This window comes from Rana temporaria, chromosome 3 (genome assembly GCF_905171775.1).
Source record: "Rana temporaria chromosome 3, aRanTem1.1, whole genome shotgun sequence".
NCBI lineage: Eukaryota > Metazoa > Chordata > Amphibia > Anura > Ranidae > Rana > Rana temporaria.
In genome coordinates this window covers 14,496,032-14,522,407 of record NC_053491.1, presented here as the reverse complement: position 1 = coordinate 14,522,407, position 26,376 = coordinate 14,496,032, and the positions used below count along the sequence as shown (strand labels likewise).

Sequence of the window (26,376 nt, the reverse complement as noted above, 5' to 3'; positions counted from 1 at the left end):
CGATGAGGAGCATATGTATTTTCTAAGATAGTGAGCACCATCTAGTGGTAACTTTGTGGTATTTTTCTAATTCACACTGTGGAAATTATTGGGAATATAGGCATTTGATATTGCCACATTTGCACAAAACAAATTCACAATCAGTTTTGATGGATGAACGGCTATGCATAAATTTATAACTACAACCCTATAACTGCATAGTTGAAAAATACATATATTTTTTGACTGTTTTGAAATTCTATACAGCAAATTTTGTGATTTGCATACATTTTCTTCACTGCACAGCAAGACACAGGTAACTCTTGAATAGGCAATTTATTTTCCTGGTTCAGCAATGTCATCTCAAACATGCTCATTGGACAATGAATCCTGATCATCACCTCTGTTCAGTGAGCAGCGAGCTAACCTATGAACCAGGTGAGGAGGACAAAGACATGTGTGTCTTGCCTCCAGTCAAGCATGGTGGTGGGAGTGTCATGGTCTGGGGCTGCATGAGTGCTGCCAGCACTGGGGAGCTACAGATCATTGAGGGAACCAGGAATGCCAACATGTACTGTGACATACTGAAGCAGAGCATGATCCCCTCTCTTCAGAGACTGGACCGCAGGGCAGTATTCCAACCTGATAACGACCCCAAACACACCTCCAAGATCACCACTGCCTTGCTAAAGAAGTTGAGGGTAAAGGTGATGGACTGGCCAAGCATGTCTCCAGACCTAAACCCTATTGAGCATCTGTGGGACCTCCTCAAACAGAAGGTGGAGGAGCGCAAGGTCTCCAACATCCACCAGCTCTGTGATATCATCATGGGGGAGGGGAAGAGGACTCCAGTGGCAACCTGTGAAGCTCTGGTGAACTCCATACCCAAGAGGGTTAAGGCAGTGCTGGAAAATAATGGCGGCCACACAAAGTATTGACACTTTGGGCCCAATATGGACATTTACACTTAGGGATGTACTCACTTTTGTTGCCAGCGGTTTAGACATTAATGGCTGTGTGTTGAGTTATTTTGATGGGACAGCAAATTTACACCGTTATACAAGCTGTACACTCACTACACAACATTGTAGCAAAGTGTCATTTCTTCAGTGTTGTCACATGAAAAGATAGAGGGCCATATTCCCATAGATTTCGGGCGGGCGTCGCGTAAGCCATTTACACTACGCCGCCCCAACCTACAGGAGCAAGTGCCATATTCCCCAAACACTTGCTCCGTAGTTTGGGGCGGCGTAGTGTAATTGGCCCGGCGTATCCCCGTGTAATTCCAAGGGGGCGGCTTGTATTTAAATTAAGCGCGCCCCCGTTTCGATAGAACTGCGCATGCGCCGGGCTAAAAATAGCCCAGTGCGCATGCTCCAGTTCTCGGCGGAAAACGTCAATGACGCCGACGTGTGTGTCATTGACGTAAAGTCGTATTCAAGAACGACTTAGTAAAACGACGTACCCGACGGGAAAAGACGACGCGGACCCGACGCCATACTTAACATGGCATACGTGAGACTGGCGTAAGGTTACCCCTCATATAGCAGGGGTAACCTTACGCAAACGACGTTAGCGACGGTTACGCAACGCGATTTCGTTCGGGAATCGGCGTATCAGGCTCATTTGCATAAACAAATGAGACCTGAACGTAAACGCCACCTAGCGGCCGGCGGCCAATTACATTTAGGATCCGACAGTGTAAGTGACTTACACTAGTCGGATCCTAGCCTAAATCCGGCGTATCTTGTTTTGTGAATACAAAATAATGATACGCCGGCGGGAAATTCGATTTACGCCGGTGTATCAGTAGATACACCGGCGTAACTTGTTTGAGAATATGGCCCAGAATAAAATATTTACAAAAATGTGAGGGGTGTACTTATTTTTGTGAGATGCTGTATTTCCTCTTCAAGAGATGTAACAAGTCATCGATGTTGATTCACTAAACCTGGCGAATGAAAAATCTGGTGCTGCTGTGCACGGTAGCCAATTAACTTCTAACTTCAGATTGTTCAATAAAGCTTTAAAAAAAAACCAAAAAAAAACGGAAGCTGATTGGTTTCTATGCAGAGCTGCACCAGATTTTCCACTCTTAAGTTTGAGAAAATCAACCTCATCGGCCCAGATTCTCATACAATTACGTTGCTCCTGGGCAGTGTAACGTATGTGATTTACGTTACACCGCCGCAGGTTTACAGGTCTACAGCCTGATTCTCAGAACACTTACCTGTAAACTTGCGGCGGTGTATCGTTAAATCGCTCGGCGCAAGCCCGCCCAATTCAAATGGGGCGGGCACCATTTAAATTAGTCGCGCTCCCGCGCCGAGCATACTGCGCATGCTCCGTCGGGTAAATTACCCGACGTGCATTGCGCTAAATGACGTCACACCGACGTCATTTGCTTAGACGTTAACGTAAATGGCGTCCAGCGCCATTCACGGACGTCTTACGCAAGCAACGTAATTTTTTTACATTTCGACGCGGGAACGACGGCCATACTTAACATTGGTTGCCCCTCATAATAGCAGGGGCAACTTTACGCGTCGGAAAGGCTACGGAAACGACGTAAATTCTCTGCGTCGAGCACGCGTACGTTCGGGAATCGCCGTAATTTGCTCATTTACATAAGCGACGGGGAAAACGACGTCCGCGACACCTAGCGGCGGGAAACAAAATTGCATTTTAGATCTGACAGCGTAAGAGCCTTACGCCTGTCAGATCTAATGGGTATCTATGCGTAACTGATTCTAAGAATCAGTCGCATAGATACCCGGGGCCAGATGAGGAGTTACGACGGCGCAAATGGTGTTGCGCCGTCGTAACGCCTTTGAGAATCTGGGCCATCATGTCTTTCTATTTGCCAGTAACCTGTACAGCTGAAATATCAGGTTTGGGTAGATGAGGCTTATAAAGAGGCAAAAAAAAAAAAAAGAAAGAAAATATTTTTCCCACCTGGTAGCCTCGGAGGCAGCGTCTCCACCTCCACCACATTGGAGTATGGTCCCCAGCCTGATGATGTCTTGGCGCCCATCTTGAAGTAATATTTTGCCCCAGTTTGTAAATCCTGAACGTCTGTACTGAACACATTACCTGGAACGATAAAGCACAAGCCCCTCTAGTAACCACTAAGCATGAGCTCTCAAAATTGGCATATAATCCCTTTGTGACCACAACTGACCTCATTCAAAGATACAGTAACCCAAAGATGACCGGCGGAAAGATGCAGTAACCCAAAGATGACCTATTGAAGATGCAGTAACCCAAAAATGACCAACTGAAAGACACAGTAACCCAAAGATGACCTATTGGAAGATACAGTAACCCAAAGATGACCAACTGAAAGATGCAGTAACGCAAGAATGACCAACTGAAAGATACAGTAACCCAAAAATGACCAACTGAAAGATGTAGTAACCCAAAGATGACCAATTGAAAGATGCAGTAACCCAAAGATGACCAACTGAAAGATGCAGTAACGCAAGAATGACCAACTGAAAGATACAGTAACCCAAAGATGACCTATTGGAGGATACAGTAACCCAAAAATGACCAACAGGAAGATGCAGTAACGCAAGAATGACCAACTGAAAGATACAGTAACCCAAAGATGACCAACTGAAAAATACAGTAACCCAAAGATGACCTATTGGAAGATACAGTAACCCAAAAATGACCCACTGAAAGATGCAGTAACCCAAAGATGACCAATTGAAAGATGCAGTAACCCAAAGATGACCTATTGGAAGATACAGTAACCCAAAAATGACCAACTAAAAGATGCAGTAACCCAAAGATGACCAATTAAAAGATACAGTACCCCCAGAATGACCAACTGGTAGATGCAGTAACGCAAGAATGACCAACTGAAAGATACAGTAACCCAAAGATGACCAACCAAAAGATGCAGTAACCCAAACATGACCAGTTGGAAGATGCAGCAACCCAAACATGATCAACTGGAAAATACAGAAACCCAAAGATGACCAATTGGAAGATGCAGTAACCCAGTAACCCAAAGATGACCAACTGAAAGATACACTAACCAAAGATGACCAATTTGAATATGCAGCAGCCCAAAGATGACCAATTGGAAGATGCAGCAACCCAAAGATGACCAATTGGAAGATGCAGCAACCCAAAGATGACCAATTGGAAGATGCAGCAACGCAAGGATGACCAAAGATGACAAACTGAAAGATGCAGTAATCCAAAGATGATCACAGCTGACCAACTAAAAAATTTCGTAACTCAACGATGACCAAATAAAAGATGCAGTAACGCAAAGATGACCAACATGAAGATACAGAAACCCAAAGATGACCAACTAAAAGATGCAGAAATGCAAGAATGACCAACTGAAATATACAATAACCCAAAAATGACCCATTGGAAGATACAGTAACCCAAAAATGACCAAATGAAAGATACAGTAACCCAAAGATGGCCAATTGAAAGATACAATAATCCAAAGATGACATATTGGAAGATACAGTAACCCAAAGATGACCAATTGAAAGACGCAGTAACCCAAACATGACCAGTTGGAAGATGCAGCAACCCAAACATAACTGAAAAAAACAGAAACCCAAAGATGACCGATTGGAAGATGCAGCAGCCCAAAGATGACCAATTGGAAGATGCAGCAACCCAAAGATGACCAATTGAAAGATGCAGTAACGCAAGGATGACCAAAGATGACCAACTGAAAGATGCAGTAATCCAAAGATGACCACAGCTGACCAACTAAAAAATTTATTAACTCAACGATGACCAAATGAAAGATGCAGTAACGCAAAGATGACCAACATGAAGATACAGTAACCCAAAGATGACCAACTAAAGGATGCAGAAATGCAAGAATGGCCAACTGAAAGATACAATAATCCAAAGATGACCTATTGGAAGATACAGTAACCCAAAAATGACCAACTGAAAGATACAGTAACCCAAAGATGACCAATTGAAAGATACAATAATCCAAAGATGACATATTGGAAGATACAGTAACCCAAAGATGACCAATTGAAAGATGCAGTAACCCAAACATGACCAGTTGGAAGATGCAGCAACCCAAACATGACCAACTGAAAAATACAGAAACCCAAAGATGACCGATTGGAAGATGCAGTAACCCAGTAACCCAAAGATGACCAACTGAAAGATACACTAACCCAAAGATAACCAATTGGAAGATGCAGCAGCCCAAAGATGGCCAAATGGAAGATGCAGCAACCCCAAGATGACCAATTAAAAGATGCAGCAACGCAAGGATGACCCCAGATGATCAACTAAAAGATGCAGTAACTCAAAGATGACCAATTGGAAGATGCAGCAACTCAAAGATGACCAATTGAAAAAAAACAGTAACCCAAAGATGACCAATTGGAAGATGCAGTAACCCAGTGACCCAAAGATGACGAACTGAAAGATACAGTAACCCAAAAATGACCAACTGGAAGATGCAGTAATCCTAAGATGACCAATTGAAACTTTCAGTTGGTCATCTTTGGGTTACTGTATTGTTCAAAGATACAATAACCCAAAGATGAACAATTGAAAGATGCAGCAACCCAAAGATGAGGAATAGAAAGGTGCAGTAACCCAAAGATGATCAAAGATGACCAACTGAAAGATGCAGTAACCCACAGATGACAAATTGAAAGATGCAGCAACCCAAAGCATAAAGTGGAATTAGTTTAATTACTAAACAGCCCCAAATCTTGTCTTTGGAAGGGTTAAAGGGAGGGAGGAGGAGGCAAAACAGATTTATTTTTTAACGGGTGAAGGTCCGCTTTAATACCCACCCACCAGCATTCTCTCACCTTCCTTGGTTAAAAGAGTCCACATTTCATCAGGATGGCTTCTGTTGGCAGTGTACAAGATTAAGTACTGCATGATTATTCCGTTTGACTCCAAAGGAGGGCGCCAGTGTACCTGGACTGAAGAGTGCGACAACGATTGGAGCATCAAGTCAGCTGGAGGGGAGGACGGCCCTGCAGAGAGAATCACAAGTTAGAATTTTGGCAGCAGCTGAATTTAGATCAAGACAAGAAAAACAAAAAGGGGGTTGGCTTACTAAAGGCCAGTAGGCTGTTCTCTTTGGAAGGAAATTTTCCCACAAGCTTAGTGAATGAGGTGAAAGATCTGCTGACTTCCAACATCCAATCATGTGCAAGCAAGTTCATTGACCTAATATGGCCATGTGGGATTGATTTACTAAAGGCAAACATACTGTTCACTTTGCAAGAGAAGTGTTTTTGTTTTTTTCTATGTGATCAAAACAATCAAACATGAGGTTTCATTCCTGTCTTTTGTTATCCTTAGCATATTGCACGTCTCACCAGAAACTCCTGAAGAAGCTCAAAACAGCGAAACATGTTGAGTGGTAGAGTTTACGTTAATGCCTTGTACAATCTTTATTATGAATGGTTTATTTTCCTTGTGTATCTTTGTAATAAAAATTAAATTTGACTGATTTTGTAATTGTGTTTTCACACTCCTACCGCCAACCAGGGCCGATCCTAGGCAGGGTGCATGGGGTGCTCTGCACCCAGGCACCTCAGAGGTGGGGGCGCCGAAGCTCCAAAGTTCTCCCCTCCCTCCTCCTTGTCTGTGTCCAGAGGCGGAGCGCATGTAGCGGGTGCTGCGGTTCCCCATCCAGCTTGCTCTCTCCGCTGGCAACTGACAAGAGCGCATACCTTCCGCTGTCCCCGGAATCCGGGCTGGGTACCACAGCGGAGTCTAGTACCGTAACACGTTCCGGCACTAGACTCCACTAATTAATTCTGTCCGGTGTGCATGTAGCAGTCTTTTGTCTGTCCCGCCATCTCTGCGTATGTCGGCTCTTCTTCCATAGGCGGTGTGATGAGAGGCTTCTGGGTTGGCCCGGAGCTGCTGCCAATCATCCCGTGCACTCCCAGAAATGCTCTCCGAGTGCCACCCTCCAAGTAAACAAAGATGCCATGTATGCCCCACCCCCTGTAATGTGCTTCTGCTCCCAGCGCACCCGAGCTACAGGGATCTATTGGACAAGTACTGATCTTTGGGGACACCTGCTGTGGGGGGCTCTGCTGGGGACACCTGCTGTGGGGGGCTCTGATGGGGACACCTGCTGTGGGGGGCTCTGATGGGGGACACCTGCTGTGGGGGGGGCTGTGATGGGGGACACCTGCTGGGGGGGGGGCTGATGGGGGACACCTGCTGTGGGGGGCTCTGATGGGGGACACCAGCTGTGGGGGGCTCTGATGGGGGACACCTGCTGGGGGGGACTCTGATGGGGGACACTAATAAAGACTTCTTAGGGGAGCATCTCTGTGGTGAGTCGTATCCATAGAAACATTTGTAAAGGGGAGGAGTTAGTAAGATGACCACGCCCATGTGGGGGCGCCAGAAATATTTCTGCACCCAGGCGTCTGTGACCCTGGGATCGGCCCTGCCTCCAACACCATTAAATTCCCGGGGTTTGTTACCCCTCCCTCCCTACTTTTTGCACTTTGGAAGTGTTAGTGAATGAGGTGAGGCTCTATTGACTTCCATCATCTAATCATTTCAAAGCAACTTACATGTGATTCTGTGTTTTTTTACAAAGTGAAATTTCACAGAGCAGGGAAGTGGTGTCTGTAGAGCAGGGGGCGGTGTCTGTAGGTAGAGCAGGGGGCGGTGTCTGTAGAGCAGGGGGCGGTGTCTGTAGAACAGGGGGAGGTGTCTGCAGAGCAGGGGGCGGTGTCTGCAGAGCAGGGGGCAGTGTCTGTAGAGCAGGGGGCAGTGTCTGTAGAGCAGGGGGCGGTGTCAGTAGTTTATTCATTTTTAATATAACTTTTTTATAAATTTTTACAATATTTTTTTTTACAATAATTTATTATATTTTATTTTATTGTTTACAATTTTTTTAGGAGCTCTATTGGGGGGCTTTGGTGAAATATCAGTCCCCTGATGTCTCACTTTTGAGAAAGGGACGGAGGACAAAGATTCCCTTGTCTCTTTCTCTTCATCCAAGCAGCAGGGGAAATCTGTACATTACAACATGTATAGGGCACAACCTGTGCGCACGCCTGTACCTGTAAGGCAAAAGGCATAAAGAGCCAGTATGCACCGAATTTTAACTCGTAAGCAACAAATGTCAGAAAAAGGCTTTGGCATGAAAGGGGTAAAATTATTACAGTTCCATCACCTATATACAGAAATAAAAGAGATAATGGAAATTATACAGTGTGTGTGTGTGTTTCGGGTTTTTGAATTTTTGGATTTTGTTTTATAAATTATTTTCATTTTTATTTACGAATTTACACTTTAAAGTCGCTTGGTATGGACACCATTCAGGGAACACTTTGTATTTTTTCAGCCAGGTGTATAGAGATTAGACATCAGCAATTCGTTGAGTTCCGAATGCATTTAACGAATTTTGACAAATTTTGACAAATTCGTTAATTTTGAAGTTACCGAATTTTTCAATTTCCGGATTTTCGGAAATTTAGAATTCAGAATTTTTCAAATTTCTAAACTTTCGAATTTCTGAAAATCCAAATTCCGAAATTTTAGAAATTCAAAACTTCGGAAACTCAACTTTGGAAATTCAAAAATTTGAAGTTAGGAAATTCGAAATTCGGAATATCGAAATTTTGGAAATTCTAAAATTCGTAAATAAAAATGAAAATAATTTATAAAACAAAATCCGAAAATTCAAAAACCCGAAAATCTGAAATAATAGCTATAATTTAACTATTAAATTATAGGTATTGGAATTTTCTTTCAAATTTGACTGTTAGTGAATGTAACGAATACGAATTTATCCGAAGTTATGAATTATCCGAAATAACGAATGCTAAATGAATGGAACTTAATAATCTAATAATAATAAATAATAATAAAAAACGTTTTATTATTTATTATTAATTAGTTCCATTTCCTTTGTTTAGATGCAGCATTTGATATTTCAGATAATTCGTAACATCAGATAAATTTGTATTCGTTACATTCACAAACAGAGAAATTTGAAAGGAAATTCCAACACCTATAATTTAATAGTAGTTATTAGTTAGTTATTTCGAATTTTATAAATTTTCAGATTTTCAAAATTCAAAAATTAGAACATTTTGAAATTAGAAAATTCGAAGATAGAAAATTCCAAAACGGGAAATTCGGAAATCAAATTCCAAAATTCCAAAATTGGATTTTCCAATTTCTGAATTCCAAATTTTCAAGTTTCCGAATTCCCAATTTTTCGAATTTCCGTTTTTTTTTTTTTATTTATTTTTTTCGAAAGAAGCAAAAAAACTAATTATCGGCAGTGCACATGTCTAATAGAGATAGAGGAATGCAATTTATTGGTCGGAGCAGAATATGGTGGAAATACATTGTGTATCTTACTCACTATCTGGAAGGGTCATCTTTTCTACGATGTTACTGTAAGGTCCATCCACTCCAGCGCCATTCGACTGCACTGCAAACTCATACCTCATATACGGTTTAAGGCCACTGATCAGGATCTCCTCCGAGACGCTGAAAACAGAGAACAAGTATGGTAATGAAATAACACCGGGCAATGTTAAGGCTCCGCACACACCTATGCGTTTTGGTGCATCTCGTTTAGTGGAGACCATTCATTTCAATGGTCTTCCCTACACACCACATCACAATCACACAAGCACTTTTTTTTTTCTAATTGCACCACACCAAACGCATGGTTCTTTGATGCATTGGGGGTGCCATTAACCACGTCAGCCCCACTTTTAGCGGACCACTTTTTGCGATTCGACGATGCGTCGCTTTAACCGACAATTGCGCGGTCGTGCGACGTTGCACCCAAACAAAATTGGCGTCCTTTTTTTCCCACAAATAGAGATTTCTTTTGGTGGTATTTGATCACCTCTGCGTTTTTTTTTGTTTTTTTTTTGCGCTATAAAAAAAAAAGGTAATCATTTTGAAAAAAAAAGCATTTTTTTTACGTTTTCCTATAATAAATATCCCCCAAAAATATATAAAATTTTTTTTTTTTCCTGTTTAGGCCGATACGTATTCTACATATTTTTGTTAAAAAAAAAAAAATACAATAAGCGTTTATTGATTGGCTTGCACAAAAGTTATAGCGTCTACAAAATAGGGGATCGTTTTATGGCATTTTTATTTTATATTTTTTACTAGTAATGGCGGTGATCGTTGATTTTTATGGCGACTGCGATATTGCGGCGGACACATCGGACACTTTTGACACTATTTTGGGACCATTCACATTTATACAGCGATCAGTGCTATAAAAATGAACTGATTACTGGCAGGGAAGGGGTTAACCAGTAGGGGGCGATGAAGGGGGTTAAGTTTGTCCTAGGGAGTGATTCTAACTGTGTGGGGGGGATGGGCTACCACCGACATGACAGTGGTCACTGCTCCCGATGACAGGGAGCAGTAGATCAGTGTCCTGTTACTAGGCAGAACAGGGAAATGCCTTGTTTACACAGGCCCCCCCCCCCCCCCGTTCTGCTGTTCCGTGACACGATCACGGGACACTAGCAGGCATTGAGTCTGCGAGTCCCGCGGGCATGATCACGGAGCTTGTAGTGCAGGAATCTTTTCAGAATCAGTGAAAGTCATGGGACTTTGATCTGTCAAATCATATGACAAGTCGCACCAGTGTGAACAGGGGCTAATGCGTAAAACTCTGCTTAACCACTTCAGCCCCGGAAATGGCTTGGTCATGAAAGGGGAGGGGGCCCCTTTCATGACCAAGCCATTTTTTTTCAATGCGGCTATTTTAACTGACAATTGCGCGGTCGTGTGACGTTGTATCCAACTAAAATGTATATGCCTTTTTCCCCCACAAATTGAGCTTGCTTTTGGTGGCATTTGATCTCCTCTGCGGTTTATTTTTTTTTGCGCTATAAACAAAAAAAAGAGCCACAATTTAAAAAAATATAAACCGGTATATATTTTTTACTGCTATAAAACATTCCCTAAAAAAAATTTTTTTTAAAAAATCTAACTTCTTCAATTTAGGCCAATTTGTATTCTGCTACATATTTGATAAAAAAAATATCCCAATAAGCGTAAATTGATTGGTTTGCGCAAAAGTTATAGGGCCGGATTCACGTAGAATCGGGCAAATCTGCGGCGGTGTAACGTATCGCATTTACGTTACACCGCCGCAAGTTTTACGGGCAAGTGCTTGATTCACAAAGCACTTGCCTGTAAATTTACGGCGGCATAGCGTAAATTCCCCCGGCACAAGCCCGCCTAATTCAAATGATCCGGGTAGGGGGCGTGGATCATTTAAATTAGGCGCGTTCCCGCGCCGAACGTACTGCGCATGCGTCGTTCCTAAATTTCCCGCCGTGCATTGCGCTAAATCACGTCGCAACGACGTAATTTTTTTAACTTCGACGTGACTTACTCCCTATTCACGGATGACTTACGCAAAAAAAAAAAAATGTAAAATTCGACGCGGGAACGACAGCCATACTTTAACATGGCAAGTCTATCTATACGCCACGGAATAGCAGGTTTAACTATACGCCGGGAAAAGCCGACTAGCGACGACATAAGAGAATGCGACGGCCGCGCGTACCTTCGTGGATCGCCGTAAATGCTAATTAGCATACCCGACGCGGAAAACAACGCAAACTCCACCCAGCGGGCACCGAAGTATTGCACCTACTATCCGAAGGCGTACAAAGTCGTACGCCTGTCGGATCGAAGCCAGAAGCCGTCGTATCTTGGTTTGAGGATTCAAACTAAAGATACGACGCGGGAAATTTGAAAGTACGCTGGCGTATCAGTAGATACTCCGGCGTACTTCTTCTGTGAATCTGGCCCATAGCGTCTATAAACTATGGGATACATTTATGGAATTTGTATTTATTTATTAATTTAGACTAGTAATGGCGGCAATCGGCAACTTATAGCGGGACTGCAACATTGCGGTGGACAAATCGGACACTAACTGACACTTTTGACATCTTTTGGGGGACAAGTTATAGCGTCTACAAACTATGGGATATATTTATGGATTTTTTATTTATTTTGTTTTACTAGTAATGGCGGTGATCAGTGATTGTTTTTAGCGGGACTGTGATATTACGGCAGACAAATCGGACACCTAACTGATGCTTTTTTGGGGACCAGTGACACCAATACAGTGATTGGTGCTAAAAAAAATGCACTGTCACTGCACTAATGACACTGGCAGGGAATGGGTTAACATCAGGGGCGATAAAAGGGTTAACTACTTAAGACGCCGACCATTATGCAGGTTAAGGACCTTGCCCCTTTATGCGATTCGGCACTGCGTCGCTTTAACTGACAATTGCGCGGTCGTGCGACGTGGCTCCCAAACAAAATTGACGTCCTTTTTTCCTCACAAATTGAGCTTTCTTTTGGTGGTATTTGATCACCTCTGCGTTTTTTTTATTTTTTTGCACTATAAACCAAAATAGAGCGACAATTTTGGGCCATTCCTTAGTAGAGGAACTGCAGCCACTTCGGGGTGAACGCTCCTCATGTTAGGGATGGGCCATTCCTTAGCAGAGGAACTGCAACCAATTCGGGGTGAACGCTCCTCATGTTAGGGGTAGGCCATTCCTCAGTAGAGGAACTGCAGCCACTTCGGGGTGAATGCTCCTCATGTTAGAGATGGGCCATTCTTTAGTAGAGGAACTGCAGCCACTTCGGGGTGAACGCTCCTCATGTTAGAGATGGGCCATTCTTTAGTAGAGGAACTGCAGCCACTTCGGGGTGAACGCTCCTCATGTTAGGGGTGGGCCATTCTTTAGTAGAGGAACTGCAGCCACTTCGGGGTGAATGCTCCTCATGTTAGGGGTGGGCCATTCCTTAGTAGAGGAACTGCAGCCACTTCGGGGAGAATGCTCCTCATGTTAGGGGTGGGCCATTCCTCAGTAGAGGAACTACAGCCACTTCAGGGTTAAAGCGCCGCATGTTAGGGATGGGCCATTCCTTAGTAAAGGAACTGCAGCCACTTCGGGGTGAATGCTCCTCATGTTAGGGGTGGGCCATTCCTTAGTAGAGGAACTGCAGCCACTTTGGGGTGAATGCTCCTCATGTTAGGGGTGGGCCATTCCTTAGTAGAGGAACTGCAGCCACTTTGGGGTGAATGCTCCTCATGTTAGGGGTGGGCCATTCCTTAGTAGAGGAACTGCAGCCACTTCGGGGTGAATGCTCCTCATGTTAGGGGTGGGCCATTCCTTGGTAGAGGAACTGCAGCCACTTCGGGGTGAATGCTCCTCATGTTAGGGGTGGGCCATTCCTTAGTAGAGGAACTGCAGCCACTTCTGGTAAATGCTCCTCATGTTAGGGGTGGGCCATTCCTTAGTAGAGGAACTGCAGCCACTTCGGGGTGAATGCTCCTCATGTTAGTGGTGGGCCATTCCTTAGCAGAGGAACTGCAGCCACTTCGGGGTGAATGCTTCTTATGTTAGGGGTGGGCCATTCCTTAGTAGAGGAACTGCAGCCACTTTGGGGTGAATGCTCCTCGTGTTAGGTTTGGGCCATTCCTTAGTAGAAGAACTGAAGCCACTTCGGGGTGAATGCTCCTCATGTTAGGGGTGGGCCAATCCTTAGTAGAGGAACTGCAGCCACTTCGGGGTGAATGCTCCTCATGTTAGGGGTGGGCCATTCCTTAGTAGAGGAACTGCAGCCACTTCGGGGTGAATGCTCTTCATGTTAGGGGTGGGCCATTCCTTAGTAGAGGAACTGCAGCCACTTCGGGGTGAATGCTCCTCATGTTAGGGGTGGGCCATTCCTTAGTAGAGGAACTGCAGCCACTTCTGGTAAATGCTCCTCATGTTAGGGGTGGGCCATTCCTTAGTAGAGGAACTGCAGCCACTTCGGGGTGAATGCTCCTCATGTTAGTGGTGGGCCATTCCTTAGCAGAGGAACTGCAGCCACTTCGGGGTGAATGCTTCTCATGTTAGGGGTGGGCCATTCCTTAGTAGAGGAACTGCAGCCACTTCGGGGTGAATGCTCCTCATGTTAGGGGTGGGCCATTCCTTAGTAGAGGAAGTGCAGCCACCCTGGGGTGAATGCTCCTCATGTTAGGGGTGGGTCATTTCTTAGCAGAGGAACTGCAGCCACTTCGGGTGAATGCTCCTCATGTTAGGGGTGGGCCATTCCTTAGTAGAGGAACTGCAGCCACTTCGGGGTGAATTCTCCTCATGTTAGGGGTGGGCCATTCCTTAGTAGAGGAACTGCAGCCACTTCGGGGTGAATTCTCCTCATGTTAGGGGTGGGCCATTCTTTAGTAGAGGAACTGCAGCCACTTCGGGGTGAATGCTCCTCATGTTAGGGGTGGGCCATTCCTTAGTAGAGGAACTGCAGCCACTTCGGGGTGAATGCTCCCCATGTTAGGGATGGGCCATTCCTTAGTAGAGGAACTGCAGCCACTTCGGGGTGAATGCTCCTCATGTTAGGGGTGGGCCATTCCTTAGTAGAGGAACTGCAGCCACTTTGTGGCGAATGCTCCTCATGTTAGGGGTGGGCCATTCCTTAGTAGATGAACTTCAGCCACTTCAGGGTGACTGCTCTTCATGTTAGGGGTGGGCCATTCCTTAGTAGAGAAACTGCAGCAACTTCGGGGTGATTGCTCATCACGTTAGGGGTGGGCCATCCTTAGATCTTTCCTTAGTACTAATGATAGTCATGTATGGGCACCACCATGTGATCATTATGGAGGTTCTCCGCCTTACCTGCTGTGATAGGTGAATAGTGAGGCGTTCTTGGCTCCCCACGGCCCACACCGTACAGTATAATTCACTATTTTGTTGCTGATTATCGGCTTCCTCCATTTCACCCATACAGACGTTGAGCTGTTGGGTTCCACCTGGATATGGCTGGGTGGTAGTGGAGGGATCCTCTGGGCTTTAAAATCTGCAGATCAAACAGATGGAGCATTAGACATACGCACTGCCGAAAAATTCGTTTTTTTTTTCTTTCATTTTCGTTTCATTTGTTTTTTTTTAATTTTCGTTTCATTCGTTTTTTTTCCGGAAAATTCTAAAAATTTGTTTTGTTTCATTCGTTTAGTTTTTTTTGGGAAATTCGAAAAAATTAGTTTTTTGTCTTTATTAGTTTTTTAGCTTTTTTTTTCCGGAAATCCTGAGATTTGGAAATTCGAAAATTCAGAATTTTCGAATTCCGAATTAGCAAAAAACTAATAAAACGGAAATGAAAAAAAAGCAAAAAAAAAAAACGGAATGAAACGAAAATGAAAAAAAAGAATTTTTCGAATTTCAGAAAAAAACAAAAACGAATGAAACAAAAAAGAATTTTCAGGAATTCTTAAAATTCGGAATTTTCGAATTTTCAAATTTTAGATTTTTTAATTTTGCCATTTCAGATTGAAAAAAAATTAGAAAATTAGAAAATTAAAAAATAAAAAAATTCTAAAATTCTAAAATTCTAAAATTCTATGCATTAAGGTGAAAAAACAGCTGAGGATTAGCACCCCCCCCGAGCCCCCGTTTACTTACCTGACCCCTCGGAAGTCCCGTGCCGTGAACGCGCTGGAATCTCGGCTGGGGTTCTCGGCTCATTCATTGGTTGATTGAAAGCAGAGCAGCCATTGGCTCAAGCTGCTGTCAATCACATCCAATGACGCGGCGCGCCGGGGGGCGGGGCCGAGTGATATAAAGGAAAGTGAAGTTTCCCTTTAAGTCTGGAGAAGTGTTTACAAGATAAAAGCTTGGGGATCTTGGCTGATATCTTGCATCAGGACACGGGGTTCCTCAATCTATGCTGTTGCTCCTAAACCACTTGATGACCAATGAGAAATATCATCCTATCTGGGTGTAAGAGAACTGTTAGAATGCGCCCGGGGCGCAAACAAACGTAAACCGCACTTCCTGTTGCGGAACTTTGCCTTTCCACGAACCTGCTTTGGACTCTGATTACTGGTTCCTGATCCTGGCTTCCCATCTGACCTTGCTTCTGCTTATACCTTGATTACCTCGCTGGCTGCCTGTTACCGAACCTGGCTATCCCTGTGACATTGCTCCTGTCTCCTGATTGGCTCAATACTGTCTCTGAGTGCCTGTGCTGGCCGTCCATCCTCTCAGCTTCCCTGGGTCCAGCTCGTTACCGGATGCTCTGCCTGCACCTCCAAGCCGGCAACTCCACCTACAAGTTCTGCACGCAACACCTACAGGCACTCGTGTTCCTCCTGACCCTAGCCACCATCTGTTCCACCTCCAGAGGGGCTTGGGCTGGAGATACAAGGGAGGCCGACCTCGTCATATCAAACTCCTACCAGGTACGTGACACTGGGTCTGTTTGCCCACATATTGCACCTGTATTTATTTGATTCACTTTAAAAAAGGAAAGAGGAAATGTACTAGAAGTAGCAGTGAGGCCTCGTACACACTTAAACTCAACAGTTCAAAAACAGAACTTCTCCTGTTTCACGCCAACTGAAAGAGACTTCCCGCACCAATATGGACACCCCACCCATTCTGGGACAAACCATCACCCCTAGCACCAAAGTCAAAAGTCTCTGAGTCATTTTTGACTCCCACATGACAATGGATGCACAAATAGGGTCATTAGTCAGCGGATCCCACCATCTGCTGTGCCTGCTACGTAGACTCATTCCCTTTATCCCGAAAGAAGACATAGCAGTCGTGGAACAATTATCAACTCCAGACTCGACTATGCAAATGCCCTCTACCTCGGACTCCCAAAATACCAAATCACTCGTCTGCAAGTCGTTCAAAATACGGCCGCTCGACTCGTGACTGGGAAAAAAACATAGGAATCAATCTTACCTTCACTGAGATCCTTTCATTGGTTGCCAGTAAAAGACAGAATCACTTTTAAGGCACTCTGTCTGACACATAAGTGTGTTCAAGGAAATGCCCCCCAATACCTATGCGAAAAATTAAAATGTCACAACCCCAATCGCGTTCTGCGATCCACCAACCAAAATCTACTCCAGATACAAGTCCAAAGGAGAACGAAGATTTGGAATCCAAGGACCTAGACTATGGAACGCTCTACCAACCAGCATCCGGTTGGAGGTGAATCACCTGGCCTTCAGAAAAAAACTCAAAACCCATCTTTTCTGAGGGCAAAAGTACAGTAGGGAACGGATACCAAGCGCCCAGAGGCCATTCAGTTTGCATGTGTTGTGCTATATAAGTTTCTCACTCACTCACTGTACACACGACCGGTTTTCCCGACAAGACTGCCATTTTTTAGATTGGTCGGGAAAACCAGTCGTGAGTACGCTCCATAGCAGTTTTCCCGACGAGAAGCAGACAGCTCATTCGTCACGCTGTAACGGACTGAAAGGCACGAAGACTGAAAATCGCGAATCGTCTCTCACCAAAATGTTACTAAAACGAGGATCAGCAAATGCAGCCTAAAGGGTGGCGCCATTTGAATCGAACGTCCCCTTTATAGTTCCGTCGTACGTGTCCGACGTCACCGCGCTTTGGTCGAGCGTTTTTTTTTTGACTGAACGTGTGTATGCAAGGCAGGCTTGAGAGGAATCAAATCGGGGAAAAAAACGTTGGGTTTTGGCATGTCAGGAAAACCGGTCGTGTGTACGGGGCGAAACAGTTCTTCCTTCAGGCATGACGAGATGATATTGAGCCGGTAATTTGTTGATGGGACGGGCCGGTGGACACCTTACCTGGTGGGGCAGTTGGAATCTGTCTGGTTCTTCCTTCCCATGTGACGGTCTGCATTTCTTGCTTCTTATAGTAAGTCACCAACCGCACTTGGTACAACTGTCCAGGAACTGTAACAAGATGAAGAAGAGAAATTTGCAACTCAGCTCTCGTTCATTTTTGGAAATTGAATTTTGTACTTTACCCAAGTAAGCTAGAAGAATATTGTAATTATTATTCCTATTGTTACTAAGGTCCCTTTCAGACGGTGCGGATCCGACTGCTCAGCGGGAGATCTTTCTACTGATCCCCGCTCAGCAGGCGGATGACAGGTCCGTGTCCGATCCGCTACGCAGACACAGAAGCTGACAAATAGGGAATCGGTGTGGGCGATGACTTTCAGTTGGACTTGTGCCTGCTCCACTGTACAGAGAAAGGAATGAATAATATTAGTGGGTCGAAGAGGGACAGAAAAACCAAACGCGTTTAATCAGAATGGCTAATGAAGACAAAGCATAACCCACTGAATGAAATTAGGTAAACGGAGGAATGAAAATGGGCAAATAAATGCAAATGGAGTGTTTATCTACCATGTGGGGCTGGAACTAAACTTGGCAGAGCAGATTTGTGGGATATAGCAAACCATGTATAATCAGCATTGCTTCCTTCGCTTTGCAAAGTAAGAGAAATCAATAAATTTTCTTGTGAAAAAAAAAGAGAAATCAATAAAATGTTACCTGTACCCAATAAGCCAACCTCTTGCCACCCACATAACGCATATGTGCGGCGCCAATAAGTGTGGGCAGGGGCAAGATTTCTGTGCTAAGAGCGTTCTCATTGTGTGCTACCAGCACAGTGACTGAGTTGTTGATTTCCTGCTCGTCGGTCCTTCCTACTTAAGACTCCAAGCTCAGTTGCTCTCTGCCTTCGCCTTGGTCAACATCACAGAGACTATCTCCTGCGTTCCTGTTAAAGACTTGCTTGGCTGAAATTCCTTCTGGCTCCTGATCCTGCTTGCTGTTCTACTACGTTTATTTCTGGCTCCCTGACGTTTGGCATGTCTGACTATCCAATCCGGTTCCTGTACTCTGCCCGCTCTCATCTATGTTGGTTGGATGGAAATGGACTGCATCTCCTTTCCATCTGATTGTCATCCGATCCGCTGGACGAATGGCAAACGTTTTGCCATGCGTCTGTTTGTAGCAGCCCAGATCGAATTCCGGTGGGTTCTGCCCCCCCATAAATAACAATGGGTGGTCCAATTGGGTCTGCCTGAACAACTCACAGCAGGATCCAATCAGTCTGCTGGTCAGAATGGGGGGGGGAGGTGACACCAGTAGTGTATTTAGGTTTTGTACTGCCCTAGGCCTGACTAAACTCATGCACCCCCTAATTTAAATATGACCCACCCCTTCCTGTCAAGGCCACACCCCTTCTTGTTTAACCCAGTCTGAAATTTTCGAGTGGGGACACTAGTTCTGAGGGCCTGTGGGGAGGGATTCCCTTAATCTGCAGTGATTTCCTCTCACGTCCTGTTTGGCTATGGGGCAGGAAATGAAGGAAAATCTCTGCAATGGGACGGAGATGGTAAAAAATAAACTGACTTGAGCTGTAACCCTCCCCTACTCTATCCAGAATGAAAAAAAAAGGATGGAGAGGACTAAGAAGATATAACTATGCCAATAGTGCAGCAGAAAACATGTAGCACAGTGAGGAAGGTTTGTGGTCCAGGATGATAGGACACTCAAAATTAGACCACAGACCCACAGCTGCGGAATGCTGACCGCCCGCATACCGGAAGCAGCGCGGCTGCTTTATGGAGGCGCTAGACTAATTTGTCTCTCAGCCAAGTCTGCCCCTTAAGACTGGCCCCCTGCAAAGTGCTGCCCTAGGCCTGGGCCTTGTTGGCCTAGGCTAGGATACAGCGCTGGGTGACACTCCTGGTCACCGCTGAGAGAACTGACATGTTCCCTCAGCATTTCTTCCAGGGTCAACTGTGAGTGGCCAGAGCCGCAATGACGTCTCTCGCCTGTGGGAGTCCTCCCTTCCTGCAAGGACCATCCCTATTCACAGGACCATCTGCCACACCATAGAGAACAATGGGTGGTCCAATCGGGTGCATCTGAACAACTAACAGGAGGATCCGATCAGTCTGCTGGTGTGAATGGGGCCTAAAGGAACAACAGTGGACATGGCAGACGTGATCTGAAAGACCATGTTAGGCTATCCATTTGATAGTCAAGCCTGCTCAGATTCTGGAAAAATAAATTAAAATGTCTACCACCTTTTACATATTTTTCGATCTTATTGTGATGGATTGGAGGCAGCCTTATGTACAAGAATGCAAATAACACCCATTCTGTTCTACTTGGCTTCTGCAACATGTAGGTGGGGTGCAGAGTGGTCAAACTAAACCAAAGAAAATTCCCGGCTCAACTCACCGACCCGTCTGGAACCAACCGAATTATCCTGTCTGCGTTAAAAACAGGAGTTTAGTTTGCACATAGGTCACCCTTCCATGTGCTCCTTGCTGCAAAGGCCAGTTATAGGTGGGGCTGGGGCAGTGGCCAATGTGTTGTACTGTTGGAATACTGGTGAGGGGACGCCCTGGACACCTTTTCTGCCATAGTGCTATGTGCTGGGTGTTCAGTGCGCACCTGAGCCTTTTAAGGAGGGGTGAGCTCCCTCCAGGCTCACCTTCACTCCATCTATTATAATGCATGTGCTTCCATTATGGAGGATCTCAAAGTTAGTACTCACTGAGGTCAATTATCTCATATTGTTTCCTCTTCTTCTTCAGTTTAATAGGTCCTCGGTCCCAGTCATTCTTCCCTTGCCATGGACAGGATATGGCGGGATCCGGGGTAGGACACACCCGGCGGTAATAAAGCCTGTAGCCGGTGATCAGGAGATCGGCGCGAGGCAGCTGCCAGCTGACAAATAGGGAATCGGTGTGGGCGATGACCTTCAGTTGGACTTGTGCCTGCTCCACTGTACAGAGAAAGGAATGAATAATATTAGTGGGTCCAAGAGGGACAGAAAGACGAAACGCGTTTAATCAGGATGGCTAATGAAGACAAAGCATAACCCACTGAATGAAATTAGGTAAACAGAGGAATGAAAATAGGCAAATAAATCCAAACGGAGTGTTTAGCTGCCATGTGGGGCTGGAACTAAACTTGGCAGAGCAGATTTGTGGGGATATAGCAAACCATGTATAATTAGCATTGCTTCCCTAGCTTTGCAAAGTAAGAGAAATCAATAAAATGTTACCCGTACCCAATAAGCCAACCTCTTGCCACCCACAACGCATATCTGCGGCGCCAATAAGTGTGGGCAGGGGCAAGATTTCTGTGCTAAGAGCGTGCTCATTGTGTGCTACCAGCACAGTGACCGAGCTGTTGATTTCCTGCTCGTTGGTCCTTCCTACTTAAGACTCCCAGCTCAGTTGCTTTCTGCCTTCGCCTTGGTCAACATCACAGAGACTATCTCCTGCGTTCCTGTTAAAGACTTGCTTGGCTGAAATTCCTTCTGGCTCCAGATCCTGCTTGCTGTTCTACTACGTTTATTTCTGGCTCCCTGACGTTTGGCATGTCTGACTATCCAATCCGGTTCCTGTACTCTGGCTATGTTTTGACTGCGTTTACTCTGTTTATCTTTTTATTATTATTATTAATTAACAAGTGTGATTTAACTGTACTTCTGTCTCGGTCTGATTCATGGTTTCTGACACTGTCCTAGACAGCACTCGGTCTGTAGTCATGATCAGGAGCTGGTGGGAGGGGCTCCTGATCATGTGACCACTGTGAGAGCCAATTACAGCGGTCACATGATTAAAAAGTCCAGCTGCCATAGATAGCACTCGGTCTGTAGTCATGAACAGGAGCTGGTGGGATGGCCTTCCAATCATGTGACCACTGTGACAGCCAATGACAGTGTGAAGAGAGTCTCCCTATGGCCGTACATCCATGACATCCCTGAGGTGTGTGTGGCAACCTCAGCCTGGGCTCCTACCAGGCCACGCCCCAACATGTTTAGCGAAACGCGTTGGGCCATGGCCTGGTCGGAGTCCAGGCTGAGGTTGCCACACGCACACTTCAGGGATGTCAAGGATGTGCGGCCATTGGGAGACTTTCTCTCAACTCTGAGCCATTGCAGGAGTTGGGGAGGAGTCTTGGGTCACAGTGAGCCAATGACAGTGGTCATGTGAATAAAAAGTTCATTGCGCGCCCAACCAGTTTGTGAATGAATGGGAAGCTCCATACAGAGCTATTCCAGTCCAGTCATTCTGTGCAGCTGGGTCTGCAGAGATGGAGATTGAGGGGGCTGTGTCCTCAATCTATTTTATCTGTCTCAATGGTGGAACATAAGAGGTCTGTTTAGACCCCTGATATCTCACCAAAGCCCCCCCCCCCCAACAGAAAATAAAATTGTAAAATAAATAACTAAAATGGTAAAGAAATAATAAAAAAAAATATGACTGACACTAGTGGCTGAACTACCAGGGTCGCAAAGCTTACACTTCCGATTGGGCCCTGGTGCTCCGCCACTGTGTTGGGGCCCCAGGCCAGGGGTCAGGGGGCCCTTTGTTTTTTTTACACCAGGGCCCTGAAGTTTCTAGTTACACCCCTGACTCCCAGCCTCCCTCCCCACCCACACATGCACAGTCCACTCTTAGGCCGCGTACACACGGTCTAACATGTCCGCTGAAACTGGTCCCCGGACCAGTCTCCGCGGACATGTCCAACCGTGTGTACGGCCTAGCGGACAGGTTTCCAGCGGACAAAAGTTTCTTAGCAAGCTAAGAAACTTGTCCGCTGGATACATGTCCTTCGGACATGTCTTATGGTTAGTACACCTAATCGGACATGTCCACTGGTTATGACGTGTAACCAGCGTCCCGAAATCCCGTGCATGTGTCGAATTGATTCGACGCATGCGTGGAAGCATTGCACTTCCGTGTTTGAGAACGTCGGTGTCTTCTACGTCACCGCGTTCTCTGTCCGCGGGGATTTTGGTCTGATGGTGTGTACACACATCAGTCCAAAAGCTCCCAGGACACATGTCCGATGAAAACGGTCCGCGGACCGTTTTCATCGGACATTTCTCCTCGTGTGTACGGGGCCTTAGACATGTGCAGAACGGAAAAATGTGTCTAGTTTCAAATAGATTTGTTATCCACTTGCCGGTCGCCTCCTGTACTTTTACGTCGGCAGAATGGCACGGCTACGCAAAGTAACATATATTTATGTTACTTTGAATTTTGCGCCCCTGCGATCGTGTCACGGACCTGGGGAGAGGTGAGTGTAAACAAGGCATCTCCCTGTTCTGCCTAGTGACGCTGATCGTCTGTTCCCTCTCATCAGGAGCAGCGATCAGTGTCGTGTCACAGTATGCCCCGCTCCTACACAGTTAGAATGACTCCCTAGGACACACTTAACCCCTTCCTAGTCCCCTAGTGCGGAGTGCCATCTGCAGGACAACTTGGGGAGGACAATGGTGTCAGCAGCTGAAGAGGTGAGAATGGAGTACAGCATTTTAATACACTGGGGACACTGTGGCGCATGGGGACCTTTTTGGAAAGTAGGTGTAAAGGTGAACTTACCCTTTAATTTGTTGCAATTCCTTCAGGAGTACAATTGTAGCAACCTGTATTACTGAACTTCCAGAGAGGACAATCCTGACTTGGGTCGTGGTAAAGTTTGAAGACCCGCAAATAATCACCCAGCTTGTGTCTGGGTCACCCAGAAAGTGTGAAGACCCCCAAATAATCACCCACCTTGTGTCTGGGTCACGCAGACAGTGTTAAGACCCCTAAATAGTCACCCAGCTTGTGTCTGGGTAACCCTGAAAGTGTGAAGACCCCCAAATAATCACCCACCTTGTGTCTGGGTCACCCAGACAGTGTTAAGACCCCTAAATAGTCACCCAGCTTGTGTCTGGGTCACCCTGAAAGTGTGAAGACCCCCAAATAATCACCCACCTTGTGTCTGGGTCACCCAGACAGTGTTAAGACCCCTAAATAGTCACCCAGCTTGTGTCTGGGTCACCCTGAAAGTGTGAAGACCCCCAAATAATCGCACACCTTGTGTCTGGGTCACCCAGAAAGTGTGAAGACCCCCAAATAATCGCACACCTTGTGTCTGGGTCACCGAGAAAGTGTGGAGACCCCCAAATAATCACACACGTTGTGTCTGGGTCACCCAGAAAGTGTGAAGACCCCCAAATAATCGCACACCTTGTGTCTGGGTCACCCAGAAAGTGTGAAGACCCCCAAATAATCGCACACCTTGTGTCTGGGTCACCCAGAAAGTGTAAAGACCCCCAAATAGTCACCCAGCTTGTGTCTGGGTCACCCAGAAAGTGTTAAGACCCCTAAATAGTCACCCAGCTTGTGTCTGGATCACCCAGAAGGTGTGAAGACCCCCCCAAAAAAAATCACACACCTTGTGTCTGGGTCACCCAGAAGGTGTAAAGACCCCCAAATAATCACACACCTTGTGTCTGGATGACCCAGACAATGTGAAGACCCTCAAATAATCACACACCTTGCATCTGGGTCACCCAGAAGGTGTGAAGACCCCCCAAAAAAATCACACACGTTGTGTCTGGATAACCCAGACAATGTGAAGATCCCCAAATAGTCACCCAGCTTGTGTCTGGGTCACCCAGAAAGTGTTAAGACCCCTAAATAGTCACCCAGCTTGTGTCTGGGTCACCCTGAAAGTGTGAAGACCCCCAAATAATCGCACACCTTGTGTCTGGGTCACCCAGAAAGTGTGGAGACCCCCAAATAATCACGCACGTTGTGTCTGGGTCACCCTGAAAGTGTGAAGACCCCCAAATAATCACACACCTTGTGTCTGGGTCACCCTGAAAGTGTGAAGACCCCCAAATAATCACACACGTTGTGTCTGGATCACCCTGACAGTGTGAAGACTTCCAAAAAAATCACACACCTTTTCTCGGTCACCCTGAAAGTGTGAAGACCCCCTAATAATCACCCAGCTTGTGTCTGGGCCACCCAAACAGTATGAAGACCCCCAAATAATCACACACCATGTGTCTGGGTCACCCAGAAAGTGTGGAGACCCCCAAATAACCACCAAGCTTGTGTCTGGGTCACCCAGAAAGTGTGAAGACCCCTAAATAATCATCGACCTTGTGTCTGGGTTTTCCTGAAAGTGTGAAGACCCCCCAAAAAAAATCACACACGTTGTGTCTGGGTCACCCAGAAAGTGTGAAGACCCCAAAACCATCACACACCTTGTGTCTGGGTCACCCAGAAAGTGTGAAGACCCCTAAATAATCATCGACCTTGTGTCTGGGTTTTCCTGAAAGTGTGAAGACCCCCCAAAAAAAATCACACACGTTGTGTCTGGGTCACCCAGAAAGTGTGAAGACCCCAAAACCATCACACACCTTGTGTCTGGGTCACCCTGAAAGTGTGAAGACCCCCAAATAATCACCCACCTTGTGTCTGGTTGACTGAGTCTAGAGTGCGCTGCAGCAACCAGTTGGAGGGTGCACCATATCCCGCCGAGGTGCTGGCCGAAATCCGCACTTTATAGACAGTACCGGGCTGCAGGGAAGAGAGCGCAACCCCAGTCTCATTTCCTCCAACTTCTACCATGGAGACCACGCCTGGGGGTGACAAGGGCAGGAATGTCACAAAGTGAGAAGAAATCTGGAATAGTCCACAAGCCCTAGAGCAGTGGTTCTCAACTCCAGTCCTCAAGGCGCCCCCAACAGGTCATGTTTTCAGGATTTCTTCAGATGAAATGGCTGTGGTAATTATTAAAGCAGTGAAACTGATCAAATCACCTGTTCAAAATAATGGAAAGCCTGAAAACATGACCTGTTGGGGCGCCTTGAGGACTGGAGTTGAGAAACACTGCTCTAGGGAAACACTTGTGAAAGTATTAAAACATTTGCAGGGCCGCTGGTCCATTTAAACTGCAATAAAATACTGCATTATGGCCACTAGATGGTGCTATAATTATGCTCCCCAGCACCATCTAGTGGCCATAATGTGGTATTTTCTACATACATTCAAATTGTAGAGAATATAGCCAACTTGCCAACGTAAATGTGCGTGAGCTGGTCGGCAAGTGGGTACAATTTAGTTTTGGTGGATGAACAGCTATGGAATTTTTTTTTTTTTTATAAATATTTTATTTTGTGTTTAACCACTTAAAGACCGGGGGCCTTTTTCTGACACTTTGTTGCTTACAAGTTAAAATCAGTGGGGTAGATTCACATAGATTAGCGGATCTTTAGATCCGTGTAATCTATCTGATTTACGATCCGCCGGCGCAATTTTGAGAGGCTAGTGCAGTATTCACAAAACACTTACCTCGAAATTTGCGCCGGCGGATCGTAACTCCCCCGGCGGAATTCAAATTCCGCGGCTAGGGGGAGTGTATTATTTAAATCAGGCGCGTCCCCGCGCCGATCGTACTGCGCCGGCTGCGATTTTTCCCAGTGCGCATGCTCCAATTGACGTCGTTAGAACGTCATTGTTTTCGGCGTGAGCGTAAATTACGTCCAATCCGGATTCGCGACCGACTTACGCAAACGACGTAAAAAATCAAAACTCGGCGCGGGAACGATGGCCATACTTAACATTGGATACGCCGCATATAGCAGGGGTAAGTATACGCCGGAAAAAGCCGAACGCAAACGATGTAAAAAAAAAGCGACGGGCGGGCGTTCGTTTCTGAATCGGCGGAAATCCTCATTTGCATATTCGTCGCGTAAAAAACCGAAGCGTCACCTAGCGGCC

At 45.7% G+C, this 26,376-nt stretch overlaps 1 protein-coding gene across 1 annotated transcript in view; it reads right to left on the bottom strand.

The window, feature by feature from the left end:
- The window catches only part of LOC120931121 (immunoglobulin superfamily DCC subclass member 4-like), a 184,711-nt gene that overhangs the window by 14,330 nt on the left and 144,005 nt on the right, over window positions 1–26,376 (bottom strand). The window contains exons 10-16 of the mRNA XM_040342283.1: window positions 25,065–25,235; window positions 20,352–20,582; window positions 17,615–17,722; window positions 14,673–14,853; window positions 9,353–9,480; window positions 5,805–5,975; window positions 2,935–3,072 (exon numbers count right to left, since the gene is read on the bottom strand). Of these exons, the coding sequence (XP_040198217.1) occupies window positions 2,935–3,072; window positions 5,805–5,975; window positions 9,353–9,480; window positions 14,673–14,853; window positions 17,615–17,722; window positions 20,352–20,582; window positions 25,065–25,235 (1,128 nt within the window). The remainder of the gene's footprint in view (window positions 1–2,934; window positions 3,073–5,804; window positions 5,976–9,352; window positions 9,481–14,672; window positions 14,854–17,614; window positions 17,723–20,351; window positions 20,583–25,064; window positions 25,236–26,376) is intronic.